Genomic DNA, 11,449 nt, shown 5'->3' on the forward strand with positions numbered 1-11,449 from the left:
GTAAAATTTCGGAATGGTTTCGTAGAATCAGAGGACGACGCGTTTAGCCTGCGTTCAGAGAGTTCATACGGGTTCCAAAAGTGGAAACCTCAGTCGGTAGTTTTGTGTCTGTACGAGATTGGAACCAAAATTGATAGTCTCAAAGTGTCTGTAAACTCGCGGCGCACAACAGCTACCAAATCTACACGGATAGACAAGATGCTGGTGGTCCCGCTTTCGGACGACTCGCACAGACTTATACACATCACGACGAACAGCACGACATCCAAGTGTTACACGTGCAGAAGCAGCTCGTTTGGATGATTGGAGCGTAGACGATGCCGTTGGCGTACATGAGAGGCGGTGGTTGTTGAGTCATTATGCGTTGCTGGTCCTGGTAGAGGACCTGCCAAGCCAGACTTTTTATCAGCTGAAGGGTCTGTCGTCGTTCGTGTCCCATCAAGCAGACGGTGGACTCCTCCACGACATCGTGCAATAGCATCAGGTACTGGTGTTTGAGAGCTTCTTCTTCCGGCTCTACAAAGTGATTCCACAGATAGTTCTCCAGCTTGCCTCTCTGCTGGTTTATGTCGGGGAAGTCGATAAAGAACCGCGAGCACATGTATTTTTGGAGACTCTTGATGTGATCGGGATTCGCCGCTTTATAGTTCTTGACTAGCAAATTGCAATACTTGAGCAGACCGCCCCCGCGGATTTCCTCGGGGTGTCTCGTTGAGATCAGCTTTTTGTGTAAGTGATATAAAGCTTCCTGGAAGTCGCCGAAGAAGGATTCACCCACCACAGTAGGGTAGAAATTCTCGCTGATCGGAAGCTCGCTGCATTCATAGAAGAGCAAAAGAGAGTCCAATATGATTTGAAACGAGTCCACTGAGAACTCAAACTGCCGTCGCATGCTATCAACGAATTTCAATTCGACGCCGCGACCGCGAGAATTACCGAGAGAGATGAGGGACCAACGATCACCGTCGTTATTACTACTATTCACTTTCACCATTTTGCTTACGTAAGCTTCCTTGAGACTACATGTGGACATGCGTTTGCGGCTAACGCCATCAGGTAACATTTCGTAGAGAGAACTGAGAACGGCGGATTTGACGCGGTCGAAATTTCGCATGTTGGACAATTCAACCCCAAATATGAGATCCAAGTCGTTATATGGCTGAGTTTCGGTGGCCAAAACGTGAGATGCTGCACCGCCATTCAAGCGAATATCGCGAACTCGCATTCCCGCGCCTCCGGAAGCCGGATCGCTCTCCAACTTCTTCCTAACGACATTCACCAAATCCCTCAAACGAACTTCCAAAGTCGGAAAATTGCCACGACCATGAATGCTGACGACCTCATCCATGACATCGTTCAATCGGCAAACTTGCTCGAAGCTGAGCACCGCCAGTCGTTGCTGAGATTCAATGTTCTTGACGTCGCTAACATTGCTGTTGTTGTTGTTTTTCATCCTCTCTTCCATCTCAAGAAAGTAGTTGACGTCTGCCACGCAGTCACCGTACTCGTCTGGTGTGCTGCACTGTAACAAAAAACATCCAAAAATTAGCATCCTCATATCCGAACTCCACTACTAATTCCCACCCTGTCCATGCTCTTGGCGCGCGTTCCGAACTCTTCGGAAGTTTATCCTCGATTGTCCTGCGATCTAGCGCACGATGGTGCAGATCACCAGTTGCTAGGTAACAAGACTCCGGGATAACGAAAGGAGTAAGAGGGGTGGCGCCGCACAACCGAGTGACGTCATTCTACTCTCGTGGGCGGTTTGAATGGATGGCGTGGGCGCATGGTGCAGATGAACGACGCCTACGTCTAAGGAACCCCGGGTCCCAAACACAAGTATCGATTGTGGAATGCACACCGTTCACGTCACGACGCCATCATTACTGTGGCGGAGTCAGACCCCTGTGGATGCTCGCGAAATGGACGCAACAAGTCTCGACGTCTTTTTAAAATTGTTCCGAGGTTAAAAATCTAATCAAGTGCAAGGAATTTAAACACGTAAACACAGAGGAGTCCACGAGGTCATTCTAAACAATGGGAAAAACGCGAATTACTATGTTAATTGGAAAAAATCGCGTTGCGTCTTTGAAGATGGCGAAACCATCGCGGATTTAGAAAGTGTGCCAGCTGAAAACCAACCCCTTTCAAGTAGAGCATGCATTATTACACAACATCGCGTAATTTATTCAAGTTTATATCATTTAAATGAAAAGGAACATTTCCCTAGAGTCCAACACAACACGTATACCTGTGTCGAGAAATGAGAGAAGGGATTCATTTAGTTGTAGGCAGCAGACACCGGGTTTGGACGTAATCCAGGGATTCGATCAACACGTTCGCCGCTTAACACATTTACACCGATTTATCTGGATCACTACCCAAATCAAATGGTTCACACAAAAAGAAAGGTTACGACATCACATAAACTAGATCGGCAGTTTTATTATACGAAACTGATGAATATAATTGAGGACTTTTATTTACAACACTTGCATCTCGAGAATACCACTTTAGATCGTTATCACTATCACTCTTACTGTGAGATACGTGGGAGAACCAAGAAAGTATAATTTTATTTTTAGTTTACTTACAATCACGGGAAAAAGAACTTTGGACACGCGGGGAATTATATCATGAATCATGATATGTGAGTTCAAAGTAACTGAAGCATGAATAATTATTGTGACTAGTTTGTTGGATTAATAAAATCAATAAATGCAGATAATGGAAAAAGTTTAGTATTACCGTTTTTGTCATGTTAAGGTTGTTTTCGAATGGAGAAATGTGACGACCACGATTTGTTCCCGATCACTCTACTCTAACAAGAAATTTCCTGTGACCGATATATTTATATGTTGATAAGGATCCTTTTTATCAAATATTTAAAGATTTGATAAAGCCACAATTAGGTTAATTTATTGTATCCGCGAGATAAAGTCTACCAGGTTTAGCCATGTAGACTTCCCATTTATGTACTTTGAGATTGCATCAATAATCTTAACGTGTCTCTATGGATTATGTAGCTTCGAATTAGAGTTTTGGGTCATGAAATCATCCCCTAAACAATGAAATATTGCAATTCCCAGAACCGTTTTATGTCGCACGTAGGTGTATAATTTCAGCAATTCGCTCGAATGTCAATATGATGAAATTACTACAGGGTTTAGTTTATCCCTCTCATTTTCGAGCCTCCATTAAGCTTTGTCACCACCAGTTCCCATTTAATGTCGATAAAATTTACTGCTTAAATTTCCAGGGGCATAAAACCCGGACAAAAATTACGATTGCATAACCGTGTAAAAATAAAACAGATTTACTATCCGAGTTCCTCAATTACCGAGTTGATGCCAAAAAAATTCGCGCTCGAGCTATCGGTAACACAATAAAAATGTAACAAACATACTGTCATGGTGTTTGGACATGTGCAAATCCGAAACATGCATTGACCTAGACATGAATTCTTTATGCTGACTTGTTATGTATTTGCATTTCAATATGGGCTGAAATGCGATTAGGGGTTCATTAAACAGTTGTTGACAGTGACCTCGGCAGGTGTCAAGACCACTGTCGGGGGCGAAATTTCGTTGGTGGTTTTTGATGAAATTTGTAAAACTATGCTACAACGACCAACATAAAGATGAGGATGAAAGTGAAAGGTCGACCACATTGTTCGGTTAAATTTTATTATGCAATGGCATCAGTGAAGCACGTAACCTACTATTCACTTATTTAATTACCAAAACAAAATTCATTCATCTTAGATCATCTCTTAAATAATACCACTGGCAAAAAAGGAATGCCGTTACATTAATGGAGTGTAAACAGAAAATTATAGGTAGAATAACCTGTAATGCTGTTGTTGGTTCACTTTCAGTTTCTAATGGCATTCCTCATTTTATTTGTGATGGTGACACACATTTTCGTTTTTTACCAGAACAACATTCTTTCTTGCGGATATTTTAGGCACAATGAAAGATAACGCTAAGTTCACTCGATAAGAAAAGGTGCTTATATTTGTGATGATACAAACCGATAACAACAAAATTCTTAGAAACACTTGAAGGATTCAACGTTGGATAATTAGATGGTGTTTTAATAGTAGGGAAACTATAATGATCCTGTGTTCACGTAAACAATTTACGTGTTCAAGCAATTTGGCTTTGTAAAATCCATCGAGTTTTCGTTGCCAAGGAGAAAAAGATTCCGCACACATTCGTTCGAGTTTCTAATTCTGTAAGGAAGTACACACTCATAATAAGTACCATAAACTCGTCATTATCATCAATTTAAAGCCCCATAAATATTAGAGTTATCTACTAAAAGAATCAACGCGTTTTTGAGGAAATGTGAGTCCTGACTTTGTTGCATATAGATAAAAAGTCTCTATGCGAAATAATAAAAATTGTGGTCTGTTATATAATTTTATCGACACAAGCATTCAATAAGATACAATCTACTTTATACGCTGGCCATAAAGACCAGCTAAAACCGAAAACAGGTGTACTAAACCGTTTCTCGTAACATTGATTTTCTTGCGAAATAAATCCGCTAATGACACCATCAATTAATCACGGTAAGGTCACAAAAACTACACCATTCAATGATGAGTCCAGTTGCGAAATTCAACTTTCAATCACCGCCGAACCGAAACATGTTTTGGCTTGTAGATCACTTCGATATTGACCTTATTTGTAAAACAAATAGTCCGTGTACATATTTGAGCTTGACATTAACAGGCGTGTGCGTAGAGAAACAGGAGCTACATTTAACACAAAGAACGAATAAATTCGACGGTAACCAGAATTTCACGGTTTGTGATTTAGTAATGACGCAAATGTTCACAATTATTTAAGCTAATTGAAGTTTTTCGAAGTGTACAAAATTTTATCCTTGTGATTAAAAACCGAAGTTTTGAAATATTAAAATGATCCCACAAGTGTGAAAAATTCATCGCCCCGATGTCGGGGTAATTACTATTAATGGGTCAATCTAAAATCAGGCTAGGGAAAATCAATACGAAATTGTATCACGAGAACAGAACAAAGGACGACTGAGGCGAGGACTGCTATTCCATTTAATTATACAATATTCATATCAAAGGTCGATTCCGGTTTGTCAAACACACGAATTATACAGACCGGACCACAGCATGAACTATGCCAAGACGGAAAGGAAACATCACAAGGGATCGTTTGGAAATTATCGATCATTCAAAAATAATTAGTGGAGGTTATTATTATTCTATTAGAAAGGTGGCTTATTATTGTTAAATTAAATGTAACGAGATCAACAGCCGTTGAATGTTTTAACGGATTGAAAAACAACTAATCGATGTTTGAAACAGTTGGAATTTGAAACGAAGCAAAGGTCGGTTTTTATACCTCGTTACAGCAATAAAGATGAAAATGCAAAAAGTTCGTGATTATTGTAAAATAAATTACGGTAATAACAATAACAAATGTAAGATTACAGGAAAGTTATGTCTTGCAGCAGGAATTCCACGCCGAAAGTTTGAATTCAATCAATCAGGAGTTCGAATAAAGACTAAGAATGACCAACTGTTTTTGAGCCCTACACCGATGTAAACAAATACAAATTTTTAAAACTTTCCTGCGGTGCAGTTAATTTGATTCTGCCAACTTTTCCCTTTGTGTACTTGGGGAAAAAATAAACACAATTTTGTGGGAAACTTTTCGCTCGATAGCAGCCGAAGCAAGAAAAAACTATTTCACCTTTCTGTGCAGTGAAACGAACGAATCAGTTCCTGTCCCCGGAGATAATGCAACACGTGTCTGCAATAAATTCCGGAAGTTATTTCAGTCTAAAAATGCGTTTCGAGCCAAATCATAACCGCAATGTAGCAATTTCCTTTTCTAATGATATAGAATATCGTCAACAAACCAATATTTCAAGACGAGAAAATGATTGTTCTCGCTCTCCGGAACTGTATTCCGGAAACCTTAGCTTATAACTGTGTTGGTACGTCACGTATTGCCTCATAATCCAGTTACAAGTTACATTACTCGCTCGGTCAAAAGAGGGTGGCGACGTCCCTGTTAACCCCCTCGACGGCGCCAGTCTGGGGTGATGTGTCGATCAAAAAATTGCAATTGTGGCGACGAATACATTAAAAGCAAGGACGTACGAAGAGGAAGAGACGCAATTTAGATCAACCTTGTTCATATTCATCCTGAAAAGCCTCACCATACAGCGAATGATGTGAATTTTAACAAAATGAATGCACAATCTCGAATAATTGAAAAATTATCGAGGATTACGTCGATAACAATTAAGTCGAGATTATTTATTTATGGTTTTGATGATACTTGAAACAATAACGTGTTCAAAGTGAACTGATATGTTTTGAAGCTTCAAAAAAACAATATCAACAGGTTAGATTTTAACATCTGCTACGTCTGGAACATTACAACCTCTTGCAAGTCATTGGATATTGATAAATTGGCATCGTGTCTTACAACTCCAGGACCGATTTACAACATGACTTTCCTAACTGTGTCAAGAATATATGGAAAGGATGACATTCTATAAGGTCAAGGCGATACTTTTTACCATTAGAATACTCGGAGAAACAGGTAAATAAATGGGTCTTTGAACGCTAGCGCTAGATAATCTAAATGTTAACGACAATTTTCCCGGTTGCGCAATAGACTGAACTACAAAACTAATTTATATTTATTGTATATAAATATATATAAGTGCCATAAAAGATTTAAACACAAATAAATACAGTTGTTGAGCAGATAAGCTCGCGTTAATGATCACTATCGCTACTAATCTGAGAAAGCTGTATGTAATATTCACGAAGTAATGCGTCTTGGAAGTAGTAGTAATCTAATTTTGTTAACTGTAGCAGTGCACAGCTGATCGTTTGATAAGTTTGACCTTTGCATTAATTTATGTTACTGCGAAAAACTCTTTAGTTTCTAAATTGAAGATTTCAAGTTCCGGGTAAAAGGATTATGAATTTATTGAAGACCAATAAGACCAAATACGTTGATGAAGTTGAAATTAGTTTGCCATTTTCATTTTATTCAAGCCTACACTTACGAATCTACCTTCTAAAAAGGAAGATTTAGGTCAATATAAATTTCCACGACGCGATTTGCAGAAAAGCGCCTCATTTGGTTTGACTTCCCACGCATACTACAAATCACAAAATATTACTACCCATAAATAAACGGTTACGGCTATTCCGGAATAAAATTTTGTTTGCTTGTAAATAAAATAAATATGGTTCCACATTATGCCGTTGTATGAAACAGCCTCAAGGTCGCCAAAGTATGACTAACAATTTACTGTCTGTTTAATTGTCTTTAATATTTAAAACAACAAAATTATACATGAATTAAAAGAGAGATACAGGCTGTTACATCAATTTTTAAACTGAATAAATTATTGATGACTTTAAAGTCGATACAATACATCCGTTGTCCTCTATAAAATAATTACGACTATCACTTCATCAAGTTTTTATTGGAAGAAAAAATTCTGACAAAAATCTGCAGTCGGTTTGAGTAATGCCCGTCATACTTCACCCAATTGGAATGTAATAATCACAATAATTCATCACAATTTATCATCTAAACAAACGTCATAAAAATTAATTAAAACGGACAGAGAAAGTTAGCCTTACACAATTTTACGTAATGGACGAAAATTAACAAAGGTAAGATAAAACAGCGCGACCCACATGGGATAAGATATCCTTATTCCGTCGTTAATAATGAATGAAACATTTTCATTGATATGTATGTATCACAAATCATTGTCGTCCAATTATAACCAACAAACGACATATAATTATTTCGTTAATAATATTCGCTTCGAACGTCACGTCCGTTGTTTACAACAATTTCCAGGTAACAATACACATTTTTTGTGTCATTAATATTTAAATACAATACCGCCGTGATTTTGCTTAAATGTAGGTGAAGAATGGATCAAACATTTCCCGAGAAGAAGCCAGTCGATTACTGAAAAACACACCCACGGCGAGGGAGGAAATTTATTGGAGTCATAAATTTCGAGCAGGTTCTTTCCGTATCTCGATAACTATCTCAAATATTTGATTAAAACCATTGTTGTTTTCGAAACATATTTAAAAGATTATCAGGAGTATGAACTGCGGAATTAATTGAAAAAAAACGGGGAATTTTCCACACTTAACCGATTACAGTAATAAACGAAACAATACGTGTCCTTCGATGTTTATGTAGTTCACGAGAATCTAGCTGTGTGCATATGAATTTATTAAAATTCATAAATTGAGCTTTCAGTTGTAATTATAACAATGTGGCTCTTACTTTAGTTCGTGCGCACGTTATTACACAATTTTGTTTTTCAGTCGTTTTAAATAAATACACCACGGGGCGCCAAAAATTAGGCACTCTCTGACCGGTCCGGGATCTCTTCAATTGAGTAATTTTTTAATAGCTTACACATTTATTAAGACACATTGTGATGGGTCAAGGTAACACGCCTTAGACTGTGGCTAATTTGAGTTGTTCATTGTGCCAAATTCTTGTTTCATGTTTGCAAAGTACGGAATTCGCAAAATACAGCAATAAAAAACAAGTCTATAAAGTTAACAATTTTATTTTAACCAGAGGCAATTAAATTAACTACCTTTTTATTCGTTTCGATAAACGAGCAATCAAATCACAAAATATTGACCATACTTTATAATTCAAAAGTTAGGTTTCCATTGCACGCAGTTAAGTAAATGAGTGGTTGTGTCGCCAATTACATGAAATCATAGAGCATCTATGTTCGTGTGTTAGCATGTCATGGCTCATTTTCTCGTGCGATAATCCCAATGAAATAAAGCCAGACTGCATGCATTCTTCGATGAAGTTGCATTGGATAATAATAGCCCGAAACTTAGGTTAGCAACAGCCCATGGCGAACGGTAACACTAGTACGTGCGTCTTGGTAAAAATAGCTTTGGTCGCCGTGGCCATGTGCTTTTTCCAACGCGACAATCTGAATTAAATTCATGATGGTTAATCCAAATGATGGCTTGCGTAAGTGCTATAACATCCGCAGAATGTTACTTTCGGCGATATTTATAAGTCGTGAGAGTGATTTAATGCGGTGATATTTGCGTTGAAATGCCTGGAAGATTAATCTTCGAGATGAAAATGAAAACAATTTTGAACTATAATGAAAGAAGCTCCGACCCCAAAGTTACCACAAAAGTGCTGACGTGTGTGGAAACAAACAGGCACAACTGGGACTGCTCTAAACAGGTGATTTATTACCCTTCCAACGGTAAAAACCACAGACTTTTTACACCGCCTACAAAAACAATATACCGGTCAGAAAACATCTACATAAATAACCAATCTACCAGAACTTGTAGGTTCAGGGTATATTTATTCCAAGAAAATGCCACTGTAATCCCTCGGCAAACTTCATTGTCCTTTCAAAGCCAAATAAACATGTTTCATTTGCAAAAACACTGCTACTTTCATCGTTTCATTTTTCCAAAGTCAAGGTTAATCCCATTAGCGTCTCTTTATGTTACCGCGCAAAATACTGTATGATAATTATTACCGAATCGTCAATACAATTCGTGATGCTGCTTTTATTGTTCAATATTTAGTCGGTTATTAATAAACATGAACATATAAGTTGTCTAACCAAGTGGGAAGTTAGCAAGGTCACAAAAAGCGGCCAATATGAAATAATGAAAAAGGTTCAGGTGAAATAATCAAAACTTTGGAGTCAAGGATGCCATTTGAAATTCACATTCTGTAAATATTCTCAAGGGAGATTAATTCTGCCGTTGTTTTTCCACAGTTTTAAAATACATAAACCTGTGGCTCTCGCTGGCTTTTAATTTGTAGTCCACAATACGTTTTCTGCATGAATATACAATGTTTCGTTACATGCAAATATTTCAATAGCACGTTTATAAATTTAAATTTGGCTAGCCACTGCAGTGGAAGACCGCGATTTCCGTTGAGGTTTATAAAATCATTGATTTGGTGCAGTTTGTTGATTATCCTGTCCAATACTTATCATTATCAGCTGCCGTCGATGCACTTCCTACCAAAACCGAAGAAACGATAAGTTTGTTTTTTTCGCGATAAGGAAAAAAGTAGTGATGTTCAAAGTACGAAAATCTGCAGTGTTTGACCGGAAGCAGTAAAATTAGCAACACCCAGATAAAATTTAGTCGAAGTGCATGAATGAAAGTGTTATCAATATCAGCTACGTTTTCATTACTGTTATCAACTAAATGTTGCACAAGAAGTAAAAAGATCGATACTTAAATGCAACAGCTGTGTTTTATCGAAACGGTTCGTTGCAAAATCAACAAGAATTGATGACACCACGAAAAGTATCGGCAAAGATCATGAAAGAGGGCAACAACGAACGTGTAATAAAAATCAGACGCGATAAGGTTTTTTGCGTTATCCTGGCGGGTGGTGGAGAAAAATGGTTGATGGAGATGGATGATTTTAGGAAAAAGTATGATTTTCAGGAGGAAAGAGTCGTTTCGTGGTTAATTAGAGTAATGGCGTTAATAGTGTCGGGAGATGGAGAAAATCGGATCTTGGATCCTTGACATGAAATTTTAAAGGAATGCGTCCACGAGTGAAACGTTTTCTTTCGACGTCATCCGTTTCCTAATCACGTGAAACAATTTGCACGTGAAGCCAACGGAATAATCCGAGACAATTAGATAGAGCACAAGAATCACTGTTACGTCACGGGTGTGCAGCAGGATCGTGGGCGCGCTGAGTTTGGTCAAATCCTGCCGCAGTAAAAAACGGCAAGAAAAAGCTTGTTGAACCAACCTGAGGGAGTTGCAGCTCGTCGCTGTCTCCTTCGAGATCTGAGATTTGGACGCCATCGCCGTCAAAGTCGGTGTGGTCCGAAGGGCCACTGTAGTCCGAAACTACGCTGCTTCCGCAGCTGTTGCCGGAGTCTTCCATGTTCACGTCAACATCCTTAAATTCTGTGCCCATGCTCACAAAAACTATAACTGTGGTCAACCGACGGTCAACACTGCAGGAATGTAGGTTGCGGGACGGCACTGCACAATTTCACGCTTGATGAAAATGCAAGATGTGTGTTGCTGATGGACTTCACCGTAGTCAACCACACGTTACACTATCACACGCCGCACTGGGAAGAGCCACCGACAACGAACAGAACTCGCGATGCGAACGGACCTGGGCGGCTGCGCATTCGTCAACAATATCGCATACTCTCGCGGAATTATCGCGACCCGTTCACGTCGACGATTCTGGAAAAGTCGCGACGGTTCTACGCTTTTCCAGGGACGCCGTCGAGACACGACGATGGCGGCGCTATCGCCCTTTTGATCCTTTTACATTACGATCGACTTGTTGCTCCTGCACTGAAGCTGCTTTGCTAGGATGAAAACATCAGACGAAGAGTTAAACACATTTTC

The 11,449-nt window shown here is 38.9% G+C and overlaps 1 protein-coding gene across 1 annotated transcript; it reads right to left on the minus strand.

Annotated features, from left to right (window-relative positions):
- Positions 1 to 241: 241 nt before the first annotated feature.
- On the minus strand, positions 242 to 11,132 carry LOC148172437 (terminal nucleotidyltransferase 5C). The gene is made up of 2 exons (XM_088038724.1): positions 10,830 to 11,132; positions 242 to 1,522 (listed from the first exon to the last, which is right to left on the minus strand). The coding sequence occupies exons 1-2, from the start codon at positions 10,998 to 11,000 to the stop codon at positions 245 to 247; spliced, it is 1,449 nt and encodes a 482-aa protein (XP_087894850.1). The 5' UTR covers positions 11,001 to 11,132; the 3' UTR covers positions 242 to 244.
- Between the last annotated feature and the right edge of the window lie 317 nt (positions 11,133 to 11,449).

Source organism: Gnatocerus cornutus, chromosome 6, assembly GCF_029298725.1.
Source record: "Gnatocerus cornutus isolate USDA-ARS CGAHR chromosome 6, icGnaCorn1.1, whole genome shotgun sequence".
Taxonomy (NCBI): Eukaryota; Metazoa; Arthropoda; class Insecta; order Coleoptera; family Tenebrionidae; genus Gnatocerus; species Gnatocerus cornutus.

What these genes read in the sequence shown, in the direction of transcription:
- LOC148172437 (XM_088038724.1), bottom strand. Translation starts at nt 11,000, where the DNA reads ATGGGCACAGAATTTAAGGATGTTGACGTGAACATGGAAGACTCCGGC. An exon ending in ACGAGCTGCAACTCCCTCAG is followed by an intron (nt 1,523 to 10,829) that starts GTTGGTTCAACA and finishes TTTTTGTTACAG; the next exon opens with TGCAGCACACCAGACGAGTA.